The 23463-nt window shown below is 47.1% G+C and overlaps 1 protein-coding gene across 3 annotated transcripts in view; it reads left to right on the top strand.

Moving 5' to 3' along the window:
- The window catches only part of LOC114620073 (NADPH--cytochrome P450 reductase), a 60763-nt gene that overhangs the window by 18045 nt on the left and 19255 nt on the right, over positions 1-23463 (top strand). For all 3 annotated transcript variants that reach the window (XM_028766081.1, XM_028766080.1, XM_028766079.1), the window contains exon 2: positions 22832-23023. In XM_028766081.1, coding sequence (XP_028621914.1) covers positions 22845-23023 — 179 coding nt within the window. In that variant the 5' untranslated portion in view covers positions 22832-22844. The remainder of the gene's footprint in view (positions 1-22831; positions 23024-23463) is intronic.

Genomic DNA, 23463 nt, shown 5'->3' with positions numbered 1-23463 from the left:
CCCTCTTTCTCTCTTTCTTTCTTTCTTTCTTTCTTTCTTTCTTTCTTTCTTTCTTTCTTTCTTTCTTTCTTTTTCTTGTAACTAAGTTCTTCCTCTAAGTAGCAGCCCTCCCACCCTAGTTGTTTTAGGAGTGATGGGCTTCCAGTTGTGCACCACCATGCCCAGGTAGAAGGTTGCTGTTGATTCTTGCTGTTCTTGGCAGGCTTAGGTCCCTGTGGAATGACACTTCAGAGGCCCTCAGGGTGGGTGGGTCTATGTGGGTTTTGGTTCAGCCCCTTGAGAACCTTGCTGGGGAGGGAAGCAAACAGAAAACTAAATTTATATAGTGGAGTAAGCCAAGTTTCTCCCTGAGGTGACAGGCATGAGGTGCTTTGTGGTACTGAGTATTCGGTGGCCACCTGGAACAGAATATGAGCAATGGAGCGTGCAAGAGGAACTGTCTTGGGAGGCAGGGAATGGTGCCAGGCTCTTGGTAGCTAGTGCCCTTTGAATCTTGATGAGTCAATAGGGATCCGAAACCCATCAAAGAATCCTGGTGCACACCACCTCTGGGATGCCTAAGATACGGGTGGTGGGAGGCCAGGGTTGCATGGTGATCCTACCTGTACAGATTTTATGAAACACACACACACAGACACACACAGACACACACATGCTCAAGCATCAAGAGTCAACCTTGGGTGACATCAGTCAACAGTTTTTCATTGATCTGAAGCTGCCCGGTTTGGCTGGGATGACTGGTCTGCAAGCCCCAGGGATCTACCTGTCTCGGCCTCCCTAGCTCTGGGATTTTTCAAGTACATACTGATAGGCTGGCTTTTTTCTTTCTTTTCTTTTTTCTTTTCTTTCTTTCTTTTTTAATGCTAGGTTTTGGAAATTGAAACACTTTAACAAACAAGCTTTCTTCCTGCCCCCTTGTTTTTTTTTGATTACATTTTTAAAAGTTACACTTATTTATGGGGTAGGGGCCTATGCCATGATGTATATGTGGAAGTCAGAGTACTGGAGAGTCAGCCTCCTGTACCATGTGGGACCCAGGGATCAGACTCGCCGTCAGTTATGGTGGCGAGCACCTTTACCCACTCAGCTTCTTTCTTTGATGTCGTTATAGAGTTGTATGCGCTGTCATCCAGGATGGCTTTGAATTCAACACAGTCCTCTGACTTTAGCCTATCAAATGCCAGGATGCCAGAAGACGGCGTTAGTTCTAGAGCTAGATTCAGGTGGCCATGGGTTCTGGCACCCAAGCTTGAGCCTCTACAAGAACAGCAAGTTCCCGTCATTGTTGAGCCTTCCCTCCAGTCCCCTTTTTAGACTTAAGTTTCATTCATTCTGAACATGAAAACATAAAAATTATACATATTTCTAGATAATCTGGTGTTTTGTTTTCCGATTTGCTGTTGTCATATATTATACAGCAACCTCCTTTATTCAGTGAGCCGTCTTGCTTGCCCACTTATTTCAGTTTATTTTTTAAAAGATTTATTTTATGAGTACACTGTCGCTATCCTCAGACACACCAGAAGAGGGCGTCAGATCCCATTACAGATGGTTGTGAGCCACCATGTAGTTGCTGGGAATTGAACTCAGGACCTCTGGAAGAGCAGTCAGTGCTCTTAACCACTGAGCCGTCTCTCTAGCCCACTTATTTCAGTTTTAAGATACATCTTAGGGGGAGGTCAGTCTCAGGATTATCTTTTGATTGGCATGCTGGGGGCTGAGACTTTCTGATCTTTGTATGGCATAGCTAAGAGAATACTCTGTGCTTTCCAGAAGCTCAGCAGTTTCTGACTGGGGATGTAGCTCAGTAGGTAGAGGGCTTACCTAGCATGCAGGAAGCCCCGGGTTCTATCCTCAGCACTGCATAAACTAGGTGTAGTGATGCATGTCTATACTCCAAGATTCAGTAGGTGAAGGTAGACAGATCAGGAATTCAAGACTATCCTGGGAAGCATAGTAAGTTGGAAGCTAGCCTGGGCTACAAAAGAGCCTGTTTCATAAAAGGAAGGAAGGAAGGAAAAAGAAGAAAAAGTATAAAGGATAATTAGATATTACTCCAGACTATGGTGCCTTAGCAACGATCTGAGAGTGGACAGGATAGCCTTCGGCAGAGCAATAATCTGGGAGAGTTTGGCTTTCGTTTGCCTGATTGTATAACAGGAAGACTAACAGACAAGGTGTGCCTTCCAAGGTGGAATGTACGTCATTCTCCTTGTTAGTGAAAGTTACAGGTGGCATTGAGTCATTTGACTTTATGTACCCTGGTCATAGCTGCAGTGGCTGTGGCTCTGCCCTGCCTAACCCCTTCTCAGAGTTCAGTCTCCACATCATCTCTCCCTGGGACGGTTCATGTTGATAACACCACGAACTCTCATGACTTTGATCTTCACAGTGTGTATTGTGTACTGGGTCTGTATAAAGGTTCACAGGACTGGGTAGATACATAGAAACTCTTGGTAACCTTCCTGGTACACAGATGCAATGACTGAGGGTCACCCAGGGTCGGTTTTCAACACAGCAAACAGATGAAGGCCCTGGGATACACAGATTGCATTAGCCAATTGTGCCAGGCTCCTCTGAGGTGGAACTGAGGGAGGTGCACATTCCAGGCATCACAGAGGTTTCTGACCTGGGTTTGCGGTCTGGTGAAGAAGGTGGTGTGTCAGCTTTGTTTAAGGGTTCAGTGACTGTTTATAAAACCACAAGCTCACTTAGGTCAGTGGGGGGTCCCATATACAATGTGATCTGAGGCCTGGGCTTGTGGCTTTTAGGTTTGCTCGCTGGCATTTCACTTCATTTAATTAATTAATTAATTAATTAGTAGAGACAGAGTGTGTGTGTGTGTGTGTGTGTTTTCATCTGCCATGGCATGTGTGTGGATGTCAAAGGACAACTTTGTGAAGTTGGTTTTCCATTATGTAGATCCTGGGGATTGAACTCAGGTCTCCAGACTTGGCAGCAAGCACCTTTTCTACTGAGCTATCTCACTGGCCTATAAGAAATACTTTTTGGGCCTAGGGATATACCTCAGTACTGAAGTGCTTGCCGGCTGTGTGGAAGGAAGGTCCTGGGGTTCCTTGCCCACTACCATAAAGATAAAGTTATGCAGTGTGATCTGGAGGTCATATAGTACTTCAACAGCCATAAGCTGCCACCAGCATGATGTAGCGTTCCTGACAGTGGCCCTGCCATTTTTCTGTTTCTGGTCCTCAGAGCTCTTGAGGACGAATGTTACCTTCCCTTTTCCCTTTTATTCTGGGTCTGCAGCTGCCATCAAATCTTGTTTGGTTTTGATCTTCCAAGTTCTTTCTATAATTTCATGGTCTTACAGTAGCTGTTGTGCTGGTCCCCAAATTAGCCTTTTTTTTTTTTTAAGTATTTTTATTTGTTTTTAGTGTGTCTGTGTGTCTGTGTCTATGATGTATGTGTGTGAGTGTGTGCCATAGCTCAGGTATGGCGGTGAGAGGCCAGCTCTGTGGAGGCAGGTCTCTCCTTCTACCTTTCCATGGATCCCAGGGAACTCACATTGCCTGGCTTGCACAAACATGTACCTTCACTCACTGAGCTGCCCACTTTTCTTTCTTTGAAATAGGATTTTGCCCCGTTCAACGTTGGCCAGGAATTCCTAATTCTCTGCTTCTCCCTACCTACTTCCCAAGATCTGTCCATGGTACTGTTGCTAGATTGATTTCCCACCCCACCCCACCCCACCCCACCCCCGATAGTTTTAAAGATTTCTTTTTAGTTTTCTGCATCTCAGTGTTTTGCCTGCATGTGTACATGTGTACCACAATGTGTTCTGGTTCTGGTGGACCCAGAAGAGGGTGTCAGGTCCCTTGGAGCAGGAGTTACAGATAGTTATGAGCTAACACATGCATGCTGAGAGCTAAACCCTGGCCTCTGTAGGAGCCATATGTGCTCTTAGCCATGGAGCCAGCTCGCCAGCCCCTGCTAGACTGATCTTGAAGAGGTTTTTTTTTTTTCTAGTTTTCTTTGTTTCTTTGCTTATTTATTAATTGAGATAGGGTCTTATGTAGCTCAGGCTAGTCTTAAACTTGCTCTGTAGCCAAGGCTGTCTTCGAACTCCTGATGCTCGTGCCTACACCTTTTGAATGCTGGGATTACAGGTGTACACCACCACACCTCACTTGAATGCTTTTTCCCGCTCCTTGACCACTTTGCTTAAGAATTTTTGTGTAGAGACAGAAGCAGGTGATCTCTGTGAGTTTGAAGCCAGCCTGGTCTACCAGTTGAGTTCCAGGACAGCCAGTGCTGGTACATTCTCTACTTTTGAGCTATTCCCTGAGCCTTGCTCAAGAGTTTAAAACTATCCTCCTTATCTGTCGAGTAAATATTTTTTCTTCTTTGTTTACGTTCTATAAAGTAGCCAGTAACAAAAGGAGTCTAGTAGGCAGGCTTGCGGCTCATATCTGTAATCCTAGCTCTTGCCTGAGGTAGGAGGACTCAAGTCTCAGGCTAGCTTGGGCTACATAGCGAGCCAGTGTCTCAGAAAATGAACTGAAGTACTTTCTCCCCCTGTGGCAATATAGCTGGAATGGAAGGTGAGTTGAGTTATTTCTGTGAGGAGAAGCCAGTGCCTGGAAGAGAGCCAGAAGATGATAAGCACTCCGCTAATAGTCATAACTAAACGAAGAGATGAAAAAGTGAATGAACAAACATTGCATCATTCTCCAAGGATAGTACTGATCTCTGTCCTCTGTTAGCTGAGCACAGATGTCCAGTTAAGTCAGTTTTTTGCAGATTGTTGTTCTAAGGTACGGTAGCTATGGATATTTATTTTTTGGTTTTTGTTTTTCAAGTCAGCTCTGGCTCTCCTGGAACTCGTTCGGTAGACCAGACTGGCTTCAAACTTAGGGATTTGCCTGCCTTTGCCTCTGCCTCCCAAGTGCTGGGATTAAAGTCATGCACCACCACCGCCCAGTTAAAATACTTTTTGTATTAAAAAGTGTGTGTGTGTGTGTGTGTGTGTGTGTGTGTGTGTGTGTACATGCATGTGAAGGCATCAGATCCCCTGCACCTGGAGGTACAGGTGTTGATGAGTTATGGGATGTAGGTGCTGGGAACTGAACTCAAGGCCTCTGCAGAGCTGCAAATTCTCTTAACCTGTGAGCCCTCTCTCTGGCCCTAGTTCTTTTCTTTTCTTTTTTTTTTTTCTTTCGAGACAGGGTTTCTCTGTATAGCCCTGGCTGTCCTGGAACTCACTCTGTAGACCAGGCTAGCCTTGAACTCTCAAACTCAGAAATCCACCTGCCTCTGTCTCACAAGTGCTGGGATTAAAGGCGTGCGCCACCACCGCCCGGCCCTAGTTCTTTTCATCAGACCATTTTATAATAATTAGAAAGTAACAAATATACACAAGGCCCATGTTGTCCTGTGACTCAACTGGTTTGTAAGTTTATCCAATTCCACATGCTCTTTCTAACAAAACCAAGAGTTCAGCAGGACTTGGGTGGGGTGGGGGTGGGGTGGGGGTGGGGTGGGGGTAGGGTGGGAGGGGCAAGTGGTTGTACCAGATGAGGATCAAGAGAAGTGATTGGGCTGGAGGGATGGTTAAGAGCGCTGGCTGCTCTTCCAGAAGACCCAGGTTCAACTCCTAGCACCCACATGGCAGCTCACACCTGCCTGTAACTCCAGTTCCAGAGGATCTGACACCTCACACTGACATACATAGAGGCAAAACACCCATGACCCATTCACATATTGAGAGAGAGAGAGAGAGAGAGAGAGAGAGAGAGAGAGAGAGAGAGAGAGATACTGAATTAGAGCCACTGACCAGAGCCATTCACCCAGGGCAGGAAGGCAAGCCAGGCTGCATGTGGGAGGGACTAAGTAGCTAACGCCTTCACAAAGGGCAAATGTCCTCCAACTCGGGCAAAGCATCTCTTCCCACTCACTGCCCTAGATTCCGAACTGTAACCCTGCGTGCCACAAGGCACCATTCCGGCTCTGCCCTTCTCCCATGCCCAGAATTCTACCTTATTGAGTTTAGACTGAGCCTGAAGCCCCATGCCTTTAGCTACATAGGTCTAGGTAGAGACCTTTGCGTACCAATCCTCCACTCTTTAAAAGAAAAAAAAAGGCTCTGTTTTTAACTCTGAGGGGTGGCGGAGGATGTACGTGTGAGTCCACTGTCCAGTAGAGAGCACGGCTCCCCTGGAGCTGGGCTTACAGGAAGTTGTGAGCTACAGGATGTGGGTCCTCTAGAAGAGCAGCCCGTGCTCTTAAACTGCTGGGCCAGCTCTCCAGCTCCTTACCCCTCTGTCCTCTGGGATCTTATATCTACTACTCTGGTCTCAGCTATTCTCACATAAGCGTAATCCCTGCATCTCAGAGACAGCGTGAGCATGAGCCAGTTGCTAGCTTACTTTGCCAATGATCCTTACATAAGGGAAGGCCCAGGGAAGAAGAGTCACACCTGGTGACAGACCTACTCGCCTTGTGGCTTCTGTAGCATCAGTAATGTCGCTGTGCATCCTACACTCCTCTACCCTGACCTAGGCAGTGCTGCTGCAAAGTTTCGTGTTCAATCACAATACCCCCACCCTACCCCATCCCTCCACATCTCCCCAACCCCGCCTTCTTTTCTTTTTTTGGTTTTTCAACACAGGGTTTCTTAGGGTAGTCCTGGCTGTCCTGGAATTCACTCTGTAGACCAGGCTTTCCTTGAACTCAGAGACCCAACTACTACTGCCTCTTGAGTGCTGGGATTAAAGGCATGCACCGCCACCCCTAGGCTCATTACTATTTCTTCCTCCTCCTCTTCCTCTTCCTCCTCTTCCTCTTCCTCCTCTTCTTCCTCCTCCTCTTCTTTTCTTCCTCCTCCCCTTCATCTTCTCCTTCTTAGGGTGGGGTACATATTGGGGGTGAGGGTAACTTGCAGGAGTCAGCACATGGGTTCCAGGGATGGAGCTCATGCTGTCAGACAAGGCAGCACCTTTACCTACTGAGCCATCTCTGGCCCCTAATGGGCAACCTTGTAAATGGTTTAGTAATTATAGATGGTTTCATAGACATCACAAGATAGTCTTCTTCCTGCGGTTGGAGGAGGGTCCACTTATTACTGATGTGTTCATGTTGTAGACTTAAAACACACAGTAGGTCTCTCTAGATGCTGGTACTCAGTGATGGACATCAGCTTACAGAGATAAGGTCTTGAGTAACCCAGGCTGGCCTTGAACTCTCCCCTGACCTTTCTGCTTCTACCCTGGCAGTGCTAAAATGACAGCTGTGCACCCCTACACCCAGCGCATCTCCCGTGACAGCAGCTTTTAATGCTTCGCTATGGTCTAACGTTAGTGTGAAATGCAAACAGACCCTGGGGTGGGGTGGGCCTCAGAACTGCACTGTCGGAGACCTCAGGCCAGTGACAGTCTTTAGCCTGATGCCTTGATAAAAGTCTGGACTCTGTTTTTGTTAAGTCTCACAAATTCTGACTTGTAGACGAGATGACCAGAAGCCATTTTTGGGTAGAAGAGAGGCTCCAGAGGCAGTCTCTCTCCCAGTCACAGGAGAAGCACTGCTGCTCTTGAGGACATCGTCTGGAGGATACGCAGCACTAGAACCCCTGGCACCGCCATGAGCCACCATCAGCTCACCTTCTCTTCAGTGATAGCTAGGATGACAGCAGGAGTATCACAGTCCCACAGGGTCCTTGAATCTCACCCTGGAAGTTGCCGGCTAGGGGACCATGGGTAATTTGCTTGGCTAGGTGTTGGTCTGCAAAATGAAAGAAGATATTTCTCTAAACAGGGTTGTCGTACAAGATAAAGGGCTTGTATAGAGTCCTTACTTGGGGTGGCAGTTGGGGCACAGTAGGTATAAATGAACGCTGGGGTAGTGAGCTGGCACTAACACAGTTTTTTGCTCTAGTGGATCTTTCTTCTGCAGTCTGTCTGCTGTTTGTTTATTTGCAGTACTAGGGTTTGAACCCAGGGACTCATGCATGCCAGGCAAGCTCTATACCCTTGAGCCACTCCTGCAGCCCCCTCACTGGGTGACTCCAGCTGAGTTCATTCCCAGCCTCTTGCTTTTTTGTTTTGAAACTGGGTGTTAGTAAGTGGTCCAGGCTAAACTTGAACTGTGTATAAAGCAAGCTGGTCTTGAACTCTCAGCCATCCTCCTGCATCTGCCTCCTGAGTGCTTAGATTTGAGGTGTGTTTAACATCATACCTGCCCCTTAATCCTGCATGTGTATGTGTGTGTGTGTTTACAAGTATTGTGTGTGTGTGAGAGTATGTGTGCGAATGAGTGTGTATGTGCACATGTAGAAGTCAGAGGAAGCCTTAGTAATTGTTCCTCAGGAGCTGTCTATCTTGTGTTTCCTGTAGTATTTGCTTGTATATTCATCTGTATATCACTTGTGTGCAGTGAGCCCTGGAGCTGGACTTAGAGACAGTTGTAAGCTGCCGTGTAGTCCTAGGAATGGAATCTTTTAACTTCAAGGGAAGCAGGTTCTCTTAACCACCTAGCCGTATCTCTGGCTTCCCATCTTGGTTTTTTTTTTTTGGCACATGGTCTCTCATTGGTTTGGTACTTACCTTTAGACTGGCTGACCAATGAGCTCCAAGCATCCTCTAGCCGGTAACTCCTTCTCCAAGTGAGCTGGTGACCTCTTTTGGCCTTGCTGAACTCACGTGCACGTAAGCACACACACAGAATTGAACATGAAATACATATTTTTAAGAATAACTACTTTAGCCGAGCGGTGGTGGCGCACGCCTTTAATCCCAGCACTTGGGAAACAGAGGCAGGCGGATTTCTGAGTTCGAGAGTTCGAGGACAGCCAGGGCTACACAAAGAAACCCTGTCTCGAAAAACCAAAAAAAAAAAAAAAAAAAAAAAAAGAATAAATAATTTACAGTAGAGTGCACAAGCTAAACCGTCATGGCACGGGTCCTGGGGATGGGACGCAGGTCCTCAGGCTTTCAGCAAAAGCAGTCTACTCACTGAGTCATTTCCTCAGCCCTCACTCTTCAATCTTAGTCAGTGTTACCCTGACAGGAACTTGCAGAATATCACAGCATCTCTTTCTGTTTCTCACCAAGCTTTCCCAATGTTCATGTCTTACATAACCACACACTAAAATGATCAAGAGCTGGAAGTAGCTTCGGTACAGAGTGGTTAATTAAGGCAGACACACTGGCAGGCTTCCTTTGTGAAGGGCCAGCTAGTACATTCTTGACGCTTGTGAGCTGTAAGATCTGACAGCTGAGCAACTGCTCTTTTATTTAGCAAGAAGGCAGCCATAGGTGGCGTGTGAGAGAGTGGGCACGGCATGCTCGCAATAAAAATCTTTGAGAAAGTAGGCTCTGAGTGCAGGCCAGCCTTGCTGAGACATGAGGATGCCTTGTTTGTTAGAGTGGCAACCCCCCCCCCTTCAGCTCTAGACAACTGTGATGGTTGATCTTAACTGTCAACTTGACAGACTAGAATACCTGGGGGATGGGCCTCTGTACACGGCTTCGGCGTTTATCTTGATGATGTCATTGATGTGGGAAGATCCATCTTGACTGTGGGTGAGCCTATCCCAGCATGAACTGTATAAAATGGAGAAAGGGGGTTGGAGAGGTGGTTCAGCGGTTAAAGGTGTTCACCGCTCTTACAGAGGACCTGGGTTCAGTTCCCAGCACCCACATCATGCCGCTCACAGCAGCCTGTAACTCGAGCTCCAAGTGAGCTCATAGCCTCTTGTGGTCTCGAACAGCTGAACTCATGTGCACGTAACCACACACATAAACACACAACTAAAAGATCAAATAAATACATACGTGTTTTTAAATGCTGCTTTAGGATGGAGAAGGTGAGCTGAACACTAGCCCGCATCCAGTGTTGTTCTGATTATGGGCATATTGTGACTAGCTGCTTCACAATGTAGCCCAGGCTGGCCTTGAACCCATGCTGACTCCTTCTGCCTCAGCCTCCCGAGTACTTGGATTACAGGCCCGAGTCACCACAGTGAGCTTGTTTACCAGGGTTTCCATCTGGCCTTCGTGCCTGCCATCCTACCTCTTGGTCACCTATCATCTTGTATTCCTGTGGTCACGAAATCTGCCGTGACATCTGGAGCTTATTTTAGACTCACCCAGTCAGAAGCTGGGCCTCCGATATCTGGCCTGTGTATTTTGGGCAGGGAGTAAGTATCTTCTCCCAAGAAAGGCAGAAGTCCACTCTGGCTTGGTTTGTTCTTTCTTCTGGGACACAGGTGGCCTGGCCTCTTTTGACTGTTCCCTATGGTTCATAGCTAACGTATGTGGCCTCCCAGCTCCAGGCCTCTCTCTGCACAGTCCAGTGTGTCTTGACAGTGACAGTTGCTGAGAAGCAACTGCTTTTTCAAAGCTAATTTGACAGTAAGTCAGAAGCCTTAAAAATACTCCCTTTGGGGGCTGGAGGGATGGCTCAGTGGTTAGGAGCACTGACTGCTCTCCCAGAGGTCCTGACTTCAATTCCCAGCACCCACATGCATATATGTATATGTATCTGGGTGGTACTATTGGTGGTGTATTTGCATGTGTATAGATAGGTATGTGTATTTGTGTTAATGTGTGTATTTATGTATGTATGTCTGCACATACGTGTATGTACATCTGTATGTATGTATGTATCAATCAGTGTCTCTATGTGTCTGACTGCATATGTCTTTTTGCTTATATTTGTATGTCTGCACCTATGTGTGTGCCTATGTATGTATGTCTGTGTGTATCAGTGTGTGTCTGACTGTATCTGTGTCTCTGTGTCTGTGCATATGTGTGTTTATCTGTATGTGTTCGTGTGTGAGAGGCAGACTAGGTTGATGTTGGGGATGGATCCCAGGGCCTCACACAGTATTCAATCCCTGGGTTCATTTCTATGTAAATGTCAAGACATTTTCACCCATAAGGACTGTGTAGCAGAGAAGGCCACTGTGGGGGTCACCGAGTCGCAGCCCCTTTTCTAGCTGAAGTCTGTTCTCCAGTCTGAGATCACATGGTAGACCTGGTTCATTACTCCTCCGCTTTGATCTGGACTTCTTTTGTCTTTCGTGACTCTGACATTTTTCAGAAAGTAGGACTGTGTCTTTGTAGTCAGTTTCAATTCGCTTGGTGTTTTCTCATGGTGAGAATCCCGTTAGGTGTGCCAGTCCTGGGCCTGTCAGTCACCTGTCATCCATTCATTAGGTTAGTGCTAGCCATGTTACCTGCTGTGAAATTCAGGTTTTTCTTTTGTGTTTGGTTTTTGAGACAGGGTCTCACTCTAGCTGTGGCTGGCCTGGAACTCAGTATGTAGACCAGGCTGACCTCGATCTCACAGAGATCTGTCTTCTTAGTTCTGAGATGAAAGCCATGCACCACCATGCCTATCTTTAGATTTTCCCTTTGTGATCAGGCTTTTTCTTATTAATCATCAAAGTTCTGTTGGGGGAGGGGCAGAGGCTGATGTCTGTGTCTCCCTTGATAGCTCTCTGCTTTATTTTTTTGAGTCAGGGTGACATGCCCTTAGTCCCAGCACTCAGGAGGCAGGTAGGTGGATCTCTGAGTTTAAGGCCAGCCTGGTCTACAAAGAGAGTTCCAGGGCTACAAAGACAGACCCTGCCTCAAAAATCCACAACACAAAACAACAACAAAACAAGCCACAGTATGATGACTAAGTATGTTAGCCTTTGGACGGGGTATATATCTACTTTTGTATATATTGTGTGCTGTTTATATATGATAGAAGGGTATATATCTACTTGTGTATATATTGTGTGCTGTTTATATATGATAGACGAAGTAAATTCTACAGAGAAAATTACCCCACATAGGGTGAGATTCAGGATGGAGATTTTATCTTTGAGCATGTAACCTTGTTTTGGTTTTTTTCAAGACAGGAATTTTCTGTGTATCTTTGGCTGAGTTCCAGGATGGAACTCACTCTGTAGTCCACACTAGCCTCGAACTCAGGGGTTCACCTGCCTCTGCCTACTGAGTACTGGGATTAAAGGTGTGCGTCACCACAGCCGGGTACCTTTTTTTTTTTTTTTCATGAAAATATTTTATGTGGGGTTAGAGAACGGCTTGTGGGGGTGGATTTTTTCCTTCTACCATGTGGAACCCTGAGATTCTTAGCTCATCAGACTTGGTGATGAGTGCCTTTATCCACTGAGCCCTCGGGCAGGCTGGAATCTGTAACTCTTGACCAGAGGGAGGGGGACTTGACTGCAAGGGAGGTAGTCCATTTGTGGTGGCTGGAATGCCACTTGGCAGAAAGAGTGGGTGCCAGGACAGGAAGGCTGCAGGCTGGGATTCCTTCCGTTTGCCAGAAGGAGCAAGTCTTTTGTCCATGGAGAATTGGCAGGATTTGAGGAGTCCTCATTAGAGCACTTTGGAAGCAGGCAGTGCAGGCAGGCCATGCTATTCGTTTACGTCTCCACAGTCTGTTAGAGCAGGATGCTTGCGTCTGAGCACAGCACAGGATGGTCTTGGGACTGCTGCTTTTAAGTGTGCGTGTGTGTGTGTGTGTGTGTGTGTGTATGCTCAAATGCCCAAGGTAGCCAAAAGAGGGAATCAGATCTGGAGCTGGAATTCCAGGCATTTGTGAACTGCTTGACATGGGTGCTGGGAACCTAACCTGAGTCCTCTGGAAGAGCAGGAAGTGTTCTTAACCACGGAGCCATCTCTCCAGCCCCTACACTTTGCTGTTTGATACAGGCTGTCTCACATGCCTGGAACTTGCTGAGTAGGCTGGCTGGTCAGGGACCTCCAGTGACTTGCCTGTCTTTGTTCCCTAGTGCTGGAATTATAAGTGCATATGACCACACTGAACACTGACTTTTCATTTGTTTTGTTTTGTTTTGAGACAGGATCTCTCTTTGTATCCCTGGCTGGCCTGGGATTCATGATGTAGACCAGGCTGACCTCAAACTCCCAGATATCCTCCTGTCTCCCTGCAACCCAGAGTTCTGGTATTTTAGTCATGTGTCACAGGTAGGGCTTATGCAGTGTGGACGGACCCAAGAGCTCCTGTATGCTGAACTTGCTAACTACATCTGTTCAGGGAGAGGACTTCCTGCTAGGTCACGCTCTCACTGATGCCTCTCGTGGCCACCTTCCTCTTTAGCAGCATTGCCTCAGCCACGTGTCAGTCAGATGTTTCCAAATTAAGCCCTGTTATGTGGGGGAAAGGCCATCACCCAGGGGCATTATACACTTGGCTAGAAAAGGTTCTCTAGGACAGTGAAGTCAAGGCCTGGCTGGGTTGGCACAGGAACTGTGGGCATCGACCTTCCTGGCTACTCTTAGGCAACTGCTCATCCGGTTCTCCTGTTTCCTCAGGGCTCTATGGTCTGGCCTCAATCCACTGTCAACGCTCAAGTCTCAATGCACACTACCTGTCCGTCCCTCCCCAAAACACTGCCTCTTGCTTCTTACTGAATTCTCACCAAATACAGCCAGCCCAACAAGTCTGTGCTTCCAGTTTTATCAGTTAAAAAAAAAAAATTCTGATAGCCTTGGCTAGCCTGGAATTTGCTATGTAGTCTAGGTTGGCCTCAAACTCAAATCTGCCTGTTGGATTTGTGCCACCACACCCAACCTAGATTGTAGTCTTGGAATCTGCCCATTATGTGTTTCGGGCCATCAGTCACTTCCAAAGAGACATTATGTGGAAGTCATAGATTGGATGGTCAAGTGGGTTTAATGCGAGACCCAGACTCTCCCAGTGAGCAACTGGAGGCGTGGCTGATCAAGGCCTCGGCCCATCCAAGCAAAACCAAGTTTTCTGTGTGCTAGGGTCTAGGTCTGACAAACTTTGCTGGAACCATGGTTTGAACTCAGAAAATGTAGGGTTTTTGTTTGTTGTTTTGTTTTAAATGGAATAGAGATCTCATTTCATGGTTTACTTTTGGCCATCTAGAAACTATAGTAAAACAGTTTGCCATTCCTTACAGTCTGTATCATATTTGTTCTGTTTAATTGACTCTAATGCAGTATAATCCTCATAGATAATTTTAGATTAGTCTTGTTTAAAAAAAAAAAATCAAGGCCAGGTATGGTAGTGCACCTTTTTTTTTTTTTTTTTTTTTTTGGTTTGGTTTTTTGAGACAGGGTTTCTCTGTGTAGCTCTGGCTGTCCTGGAACTCACTCTGTAGACCAGGCTGGCCTCGAACTCAGAAATCCGCCAGCCTCTGCCTCCCAAGTGCTGGGATTAAAGGCGTGAGCCACCACCGCCGGACTGGTAGTGTACCTTTTTAATCCCAGCACTGGGGAAGCAAAGGCAGGAGGATCTCGGTGAGTTCAAGGCCAGCCTGGTCTACAGAGCAAGTTCCAGGACAGCCAGGGCTATACAGAGAAACCCTGTCTTAGAAATAAAATAAAATAGCATAAAATAAAATAAATAAATATAAAAAGGAAAAAAAGCAAAGCAAGTTCACAGCAAAAACTACCTTACTGTGACGTGCAGTGGTTAATAAAGTTGTTAAAGTTAGTCTTCGTTCACAGAAATTTCCATCTAGACACACAGCAAAAAAATAGTTAGGCCAGTGCTGGGCACGCAGCTAATAGAGAGCTTGCCAAGCATGCAGGGCGCTCTGGGCTTAGTACCTAGCACCACATGAACCAGACACCTCATACCTATCATCCCAGCACCTAAAGGTGGAGGCAGGAAGATCAGAAGTTCAAGGCCAGCCTGGGCTACATGGCCTATTTTTTAAAAAGACGGAAAAAAGAAAAAAAAAAGTCAAGTTAAACTTTATCCCTGCCGTGCTTTTAAGCCGCTGCTGAGAGGGACAGGCTGGCTGTTCAGCTCCTGGCTCTGAAAATCTATAGAATCCAGAGTGGTGAAGCACTGAGACCCTGTAAAGTGCAGGGTTGACATTCATGACTGTGACCTCCTGGTTTAAATACTCTCAGTGCAGTGCTTGCGCACAGTAATACTGTGATAGTCACAGCCTTTGGAAATGTGTCTAAGTCAGTGATGTGACCTTTTAATACAATTCCTCATGTTATGGTGACCCCCAACCATAATGTTGTTTTCATTGCTACTTCATGACTGTAGTTTTGCTGCTGCTATGAACTGTCATGTAAATACCCGCTATGCAGGATATCTGACATGCAACCTCTGTGAATGGGTCGTTCAGGGCGCCCTCCCAGGGGTCTCGATCCACAGGTTGAGAACCACTGGTCTAAGGCTTTCCTTGTTCCAATTTCCCGCTCTATGGTTGGCTTTTAGACTATGGTATAACAACCCTTAGCTGAGCTCACCTCAGCTAGTATTAAGCTACTGTTTCTTTTGTAGGTAGCTGTGCTGGCCAGTTTTTGTCAACTAGACACAAGCTAGAGTCACCTGGGAAGAGGGAAGGACCGTCAATTGAGGAATTACTTCTGTCAGATTGCCGGTGGGCAGATCTGTGGTTTTTTGTTTGTTTGTTTTGTTTTTTTGATAAGTGATCAATGTTGCTATAAGAAGTCAGGCTGAGCGGTCGGGCGGTGGTGGCTGCGGCGGTGGCGCACACCTTTAATCCCAGTACTCGGGAGGCAGGGACAGGCCCTCTCGGAGTTTCGGGTGTCTTGGAAAAACAAAAACTAAAAAATCAGGCCGAGCAAGCCAGTAAGCAGCATTCCTCCATGATTTCTGCCTCTGCTCCTGTCTGGAAGTACCAGATGCCAGAAGATGTCTGTGGAGACCAGCCGAGGAGCTGTGATCCTCCAAGTTAGGGTTTTTCACCTGGTAGAGAGACTGAACTCTCTACAAGAGCAACAAGTTGGCACTTTCTTTCCTCTAAGCCCCAGCAGGTGACAGAAGAGTCCTGCTGCAAGAGAAGAATCATATAAAACCTAGGGTCTTTCAACATAATATTCAGAACAACCAGGATCCATGGCGGCTCATGACTGTCATCCCAGTGAGATGTAGAAGCCAGAGGATGGGAGGTCTAGGTTGTCATAGTGACTGTGAGGCCAGCCTGGACTACACGAGACTCTGGTTTTACTTACTTATTTTCATTTTTGTTTGTTTGGTTTTTTGAGACAGGGTCTCTCTGTGTAGCCATGGCAGGCTGTCTTGGAGCTTGCTATATAGGCCACATTGACCTCAAAATCAGAGATCTCTCTACCTCTGTCTCTCCCAAGTTCTAGGATTAAAGGCTGCACCACCATGCCTGACTTGAGACCATGTTTGTTTGTTTGTTGAATCCAGTATGTAATTTTTAAAGATCATATCCAAGAACCAGGAAAAGCTCAGCTTGAATAAGAAAAGGTGATAAGTACATACAAACAGGAAGATACCAACAACGTAGAAACAAGAGCCAGACAGAGGTTGTAGAACTGATGAAAGTGACAGGGGAAGTTTAGTTGTGTTAGGGCACACTTGTGTTCCCAGCACCTGAGGCCAGCCTCAGCTACATACTGAGTTTGAGGGCAGCCTGGGTTTCACGAAACCTTCAAAAAAACAAAGTGGAAAAAAAGGACTAGGGATGATAGCTGCCTAGCATCACAAGACCTTTAGCTCTGTTCCATGTTCCCTTCTGTGGCTGTGTTAAAGTACTCAGAGCAGAAACAGGTCAGGGGAGGATAGGGTTCATTTCACCTTATACCTCACTGCCCCTCATTGAGGAAGTCAGGGCAAGAACTCAGGCAGGAAGTTGAAGCAGAATCTGTAGAAGAACACTGCTTCCTACAGCTTAGCTAGCTTTATCATATACCCTAGTACTGACTGCCGAGGGAATGGTGCTGCCCACAGTGGGCAGGGCTCAGCTCTCCTACATCAGTTAGCAATCAAGATCGTTTCCCTCAGATGTGCCCACAGGCCAATCCGATGTAAGCAGTTCCTCAGTGAAGACTTTCTTCTCAGATGAATGCTAGGTCAGGGTGACAATTAAAGCTAGCCAGGACTGGTTTTGTTTTTTTTTTTTTTCCATCCCCTAATCTAGGGCACAGAGAGAAAGCTGAATATACCATCAATGAGCTTGAGATAGAACTATATAGACTCTCCAGTCTGAACTATAGGAAAATTGGATTTATGTTGAGAGTAGGAACATCTGAGGCTTGTGAGAGAGTAAGTCTTGAAGGGGACTGGAGAGAGGGCTCATTGGTGAAGAGTGCTTGTACCCACATCAGCCTGTAACATCAGCTCCAGGGGATCCTACACTGGCTTCTGGCCTGGCACGTATCTCATTGCAGGTACATATACATAATAAAAAAAATAGACCTTAATCCAGAAGCAGAAGAGAGAGGTTAGGGCTGAAAAAAGAAAGGTCAGTAAGTCATGGCTAAAACAATCCTCAAAGTGGCAAAAGACATAAAACTGACACATTCAAAAAGTCTGCCCCCCAAGGAAACCCCCCAAGACCCACATCAACAGCACATCAAGGACCCCTCACCCCCCAAGGGAAAACTCAATACCATACCAACAGCACATGGGTTCAGATGCCAGACTTTCTGGATAGCCTGGCCACATCTGGCTCCCAGTCACCCTTGCGGGCAGCATGCCTTAGGGAACAATTTCCCTGAGCATCTTTGGCAGGGGAGCTGTTTATTATGCAATAGTATGATTTGTTTCCTTGAAGGTTTCAGTCCTCTAGAAGCTTCCAGACCTAGGCAGAGTTTTGTGAGCCTGCACAGACAGTCTTTCCTCCCTGAAGGTTCAAGATGGACACCAGCTCTCCTTGTCTAGGCATCTGTGAGTTGAACTGCTACTAAGCTGTTTTAATAGTGACCACTACTAGGCACCATGTGGAGACAGGGGAACCGCTAGCCTCTTCCCCTCCTTGCTGTTTTTACGCAAGTGACTGACTCATCCTGCTTTGAGTGTTGGTCCCTGCTCAGTTTAGTATACTGACCAGAAGTTGCCAAAAGGCTCTCTGGAGGATGACTTTGCTTATAACCTTACCCCAGTGTTGTAAACAGTCTACTGGAGAAAGAGAGAGCCTTTCTGTTGCTTAAAAAAACAAATAAAAAACAAGCAAGCAAACAAAAAAAAAAAATCTTTTAATCCCAGCTCTTGAGAGCCAGAGGCTGATAGATCTCTGTGAGTCTGAGGCCAGCCTGGTCTACAGGGTAAGTTCCAGAGTAGCCAGAGCAACCTAAAGGAAGACGCTGTCTCAAAACAACAACAACAAAAATGTTAAGTTCCTTTTGTGTGTACCAGTATGTTTGTGTGAGGGCGCAGACCTGGAGATCAGAGGACAGCCTGCAGGAACCAAGTCTCTACTGTCACCTGGGTCCTGGGGACCAAACTCAAGTCTCTTAAGATTGGCAGCAATCGTCTTTACCTACTGAGCTGTGTCAGTAACCTCAACCCTAGAGCACCCAGTGATCAGGCTGTCCACCGTGCACGCAGAGATCTCTTGCTCCTTTGCTAGAGTAGAAGGCAGCACACCTGGATCTCTAACCATTCTCTGAGTTGGCTGACTCACAACCACGGGCCTACCACTTCAGGGTTAACCATTCACTACAGCTTGACCATTACCTACGCCCACAGCTGGCCAGGTTCCACCAACCGAGTAAGGCAAAGGGGCAGCAGCTCAGCTCCAGGACATGGTAGAGCAAGGTGGGCAGCCTGATTATCAGCTGTTTCTGTTAGTGGACACCGGTTGAAATAGCTCAGTGGGTCTATAGGCCTGCCGAGCCTGGCTACTTCTCTTGAGTTTAGAGTCAAGACCAAGATTCTTGCCCACTTGAGGAAGTGAAGGCGGGACAAAGATAAATGGTTCAGCAAGAAGGTGAGCTTTTTGAGTTAGGGTCCCATGTAGCCCAGGCTAGCCTTCAACTCATAATGTAGCTGAGGAGGACTTTGAACTCCAGGTCCTTTGGCAGCTACCTGCTAGGATAACAGGTGTGCCTCTGTGCATGGCTACTAGCTATTGCTTCTCCTCTCTAGGATGGGGTCTTACTGTGTAGCCCGGTTGGCCAGGTGTGTTAAGTATGTTATGCGTTGCTGTGACTAATGCCTGACAAGACCAATGGATAATATCTTTTTTTGGGGGGGGGGAGTTGAGACAGGGTTTCTCTGTATAGCCTTGGCTGTCCTGGAACTCACTCTGTAGACCAGGCTGGCCTCGAACTCAGAAATCCGCCTGCCTCTGCCTCCCAAGTGCTGGGATTAAAGGCGTGCGCCACCACTGCCCAGCTATTGACAAGACCAATGGAAAGGAACACTTTATTTTGATTCATGGGTCAAGGGGACATTGTGACAGGAGGGCATGACGGGAGCTTGGGGCAGATGGTCACACTTCATCCATTGTCAAGAAGGGAGACCCAGCTTCTTTATCCTGTCTTACTCAGCCCAGACCCCAGCTCATAGAAGAGTATCGCTCATATTTGGGGTGTCTTCCCACCTCAGCTAACTTGATCTAGAACCTTCCTCACAGCCCAGAGGTTTGTTTCTAAGGTGATTCTAAATACCACTTGTTACTTGGTATTTGGTCACTCTGGATGTGGTGGCACACAATCTGTAACCTTCCCCCACTCCCACCCCCAGCACTTGGGAGACTGAAGTGGGAGGATCTCACCTTTGGAGTTAGCCTGGGCTACATCGTTAAAAAGTAAAAATGAAAAAAAGAAAAAAAGTAAAAGGCCCCTGTTATAGGGAGTGGTCTGACCATCAGAAGTCCCTTGCAGTGGCCTAAATGTTATTTGGGGGATAACAGGTACATCAGTACCCCTCCACCCCAACACTCTGCTATCTCAGGAACTGCTCACAAGGAAGGGTAGTTTGAGTTGAATAGTCAGCCTTGTGACTTGATTTTGTGAGCATCTGTCTGCTCTCCTTGAAAGCCGGGGCCCAGGCTACTTAGTAAGACAAGGAGTCAATATCACCTGCTGGCTTTTCTGCGTCAGCATATCAGTCCCGAGCAGACCCCAGCTGGCTGCAGCTGACGCTGAGTGTCTGTTTCATCCCACTTCTGTGAGACAGACTCTTCTAGAAGCACGTCCTAAACGCCTCCTGGTCTCATTTTGTGAACGTTTGACAGAAGGTGCGTGGGCTTATCAAAGACGAAGATAAGGTTAGACAGACACAGTCAGCACTGAATACATAGTGTTGTTGAAATATTTAATACAGTATTCTTGAGGACAGGAGTTAAATTTGTCCTTTAGTGTCAGATATCAAAAAAGATAAAGGCTGGGGGGTCTGAGCCAGCAGTACAGTAGAACCCCTTCCTAAGGCTGGGAGCTTTGCTCAATGTTGGAGGGTCTGCCTAGGGCTCCCAGTGGCGGGCTGGAGACGTGGCTCAGTGGTAGAACACTCAGTGGTAGAGACGTGGGAAGCCCTGGGTTTTATTCTCAGCACCGCCCCATAAGGACGAGTAAGGGTACATTGAGATGAGAGCCAGCTGTTGGAAAAGCATTTGTCTAAAATCGGAGAAGAAAGCTGACTCTCAAGTAGGCAGTAGACTGGAAGGACAGATAGCCCAGATTGAGGCTGGCTGCCTCAGGGCTTGAGGCTATGACAGCAAACGGAAGCTGACAGGAAGCCACTTCAACTGGCCTGAATTGCTGAGATATGACTCAGGCATTTCTGACTGAATTGTGTGACTGGAGTAAGCACATTCAGTCACGGGACTGTGGGGAAACAGAATGGACAGCCTGCCCCGGGGGGTTCTGAACCTCATGCTGTTGTGACCCTGATCAGATTTACCTACCTGCCAGGTTGCTGTGCTGAATAGGCCAGCTGAGCACCCCCAAGACCGCATCAGGTTCAGTGTCTCCCCAGGATTGAGAATTGAGGAAAGCTTTTTTTAATTTAACAATTGTGGGAGCTGAAGCCTGGAGGGCAGGGTATGGGGAAAGCTGGGGCAGCATTTCCAGTTGGCCTCTCCTGGTGGGAGGTGGGAGGGAGGGGGGTGTCATGTGGATTAGATTTCATTCGCAATGATGGATGACTTCCTGTATGAAACAGAATGGTCCTTGCTTTAACAATGACGTGAAAAGTCAGCGAGTCAGTGTCTCGGAGGCTTTGCAGGGGATGATTTTGTCTTACAGACCGTGGAAATGTTTGAGCACCTCTCATGAAGCCAAGATGTTATAGTATTTGCTGCGTTAGTTGTATTGAATACTCTGCGTGTGCGTGTGCGTGTGCGTGTGTGTGTGTGTGTATGTATGTACACACTAGAGAACTACCTTAAGTAGTGTTCCACAGGAAAGCCAAATACCTGGTTTAGAAACATGGCCCCTCGTTAGCCAGGAGCTCACTGATTAGGCCAGGCTGACCATTCAGCAAGCCCCAGGAGTCCTCTGGCCTTCCACCTCCCCAGCAATGGGATTACTTCCATTCCTGGCTGTATAGCTTTTTGTTTTTATTTGTGTATGTGTGTGTGTATGAAAGCATAAGAGTGTGTGTGTGTGTGTGTGTGTGTGTGTGTGTGTGTGTTGAAGCAGGTGTAGGGCTCAGAGGACAACTTTCAGGCGTCCACTCTCCTTCCACTGTAGAGAATTTCGTTCCCAGGCATGGAATGCAGCTCATTGCACCTAGACCTGCTGAGCCACCGCACCAACCACAGCCAGCTTTGTTTTTTTGTTTTTTTAAAATATGGGCTCTGGGGTTTGGACCGAGTTCCTCAAACTTACAAGGCTGTTTCAACACTTAGTCCCATCAATCCCTGAAATATACTTTTAAGTAAGCGACATTTTCAATTTCTGATGGAAGTCTCAGGACCTGACCCCAGCATTAGTTAAGAATCACCTGTGACCAAGGGTAAATGTCCCTCCAGCCTTGGCATCAAGGGTATTGTGGGAATTAGCCTTGCAGGTTTGGAAGTCTAGACTGTGTCGCTAAGACCTATAGATGTCAAACCAGCTCAGGGTCTCTAAGTGCCAGGCACCATGCTGTGTGTTCACTGTAAGGTTCAGTGACAGTTTTGCCAGATCTTGAGGCCCAGAGTCTCAGGTAATCAGCCAGGATCTCCGGGGCAGTCACAATGACATAAGACTGTGCCCCATTCAGACAACTCAAGAGCCTAGCCTTTGAGGCAAAGTAGCTGTCTCTCTACTGGGATCTTAACCATGTCTTGTCTTTGTGTGCTTGTGTGTGGGGGTGGTCTTTGCAAACACCACAGCCATCAGAGCGTTGATCCAGGGGAAGCAAGAGGGAGATTTGACTCAGTACCGCTCAGTAGGCAGGGTCGGTTCACATTTTAGGCAGTTTCTTTTAGGCATATTTAAGCACAGTATAATTTGGGAAGAAGTTTCTTGATGAATTAACTCAATCCCATGTGTACAGTGAAGCTTAAGACATAATTCCATCAGAACTCTTGTAAAATACAAGTGACGTCTTCCATAAAGATGGGTTCTATAGACTGAGAAGGCAGGCTCACGGTAAACGCTGTTCATGGTAAGGGACTCCAGAAGAATAGCCTGTAGATTGACAGAGATACACCTAAGAGTCTGGGGGGCTGTTGTAGCCTGTCCATACACATAGCACGGGGGTCACCAGACCTTTAACCACATCCATAGCCATTCCTAGCCTTCTAGGCAGAAAACGGGTTTTACATATATCTCCCTTAGAAGTGACAGCCATGTGTGCTCATCCGTCCTGGTTTCCCTGGTGCCTAACAGTTAGCACAAGGACCTATGTGTGACCTACAGGGTTGGAGATGCTTAGGGACATCGGGAGCCCACAGTTTCTGTTCTCATCGTTGGATAAGGGGCTCATCCTACCCTTGACAGAGCCGTCACCATCGGGGTAGTTCGCGGTGTTGGCTCTTCCCTAGGCTGTAGCTACCTGGACTGAAGCCTCCCTGAGGCAACTTCCCTGGCTCAATCCGTGTGACCCTCACACTCAGGTGTTCAGATGGGCACCTCTGCCAGCCCCAGGGGCACTCTATACTCCTCCTCACTGACATCTATGGCTTCTCTCCTGACAGTTGTGCCACCAACATGGGGGACTCTCACGAAGACACCAGTGCCACCATGCCTGAGGCAGTGGCTGAAGAAGTGTCTCTCTTCAGCACGACAGACATGGTTCTGTTTTCTCTCATCGTGGGGGTCCTGACCTACTGGTTCATCTTTAGAAAGAAGAAAGAAGAGATACCAGAGTTCAGCAAGATCCAAACAGCGTGAGTGCTGCCCCTCAGAGTCCCCGGGGTTCTCCCTTTCGCAGGGCATCCTTGGCACCTCTTCCTTCCACGCTGTTTCCCAAGGTGGGGGTGCAGGCTATAAGAGCCAGCTTCCTGGGAATTTGGGGCTTAAGTTTGGGGTGTGATCCTATGCTTTTGAGTCTTCTTTAATAATCAGACACATACCACGCACATCGATTTGGAAAACAGAACTGGATTAGGTCTTACCTTCTCCATCAATGATTTACTGAGCCATTGTCTCCTAAGGCCTTTGCCCATTGTGTCCCAAACCCTTTCAGAATCTGTGGTCGTGTTTGAAGTAGACTCTGGCTTGCTTGAATTTATGGTCTCTTGTTGGGCCAACCTAGCGAGATGTTGAACCTTATTCTGTCTTCTCTCTCTCTCTCTCTCTCTCTCTCTCTCTCTCTCTCTCTCTCTCT

The sequence above is a fragment of the Grammomys surdaster genome, unplaced genomic scaffold, assembly GCF_004785775.1.
Source record: "Grammomys surdaster isolate TR1022 unplaced genomic scaffold, NIH_TR_1.0 166, whole genome shotgun sequence".
Classification (NCBI taxonomy): Eukaryota; Metazoa; Chordata; class Mammalia; order Rodentia; family Muridae; genus Grammomys; species Grammomys surdaster.
Note: the sequence above shows the minus strand (reverse complement) of the source record. Positions and strands in the feature narration are given on the sequence as shown.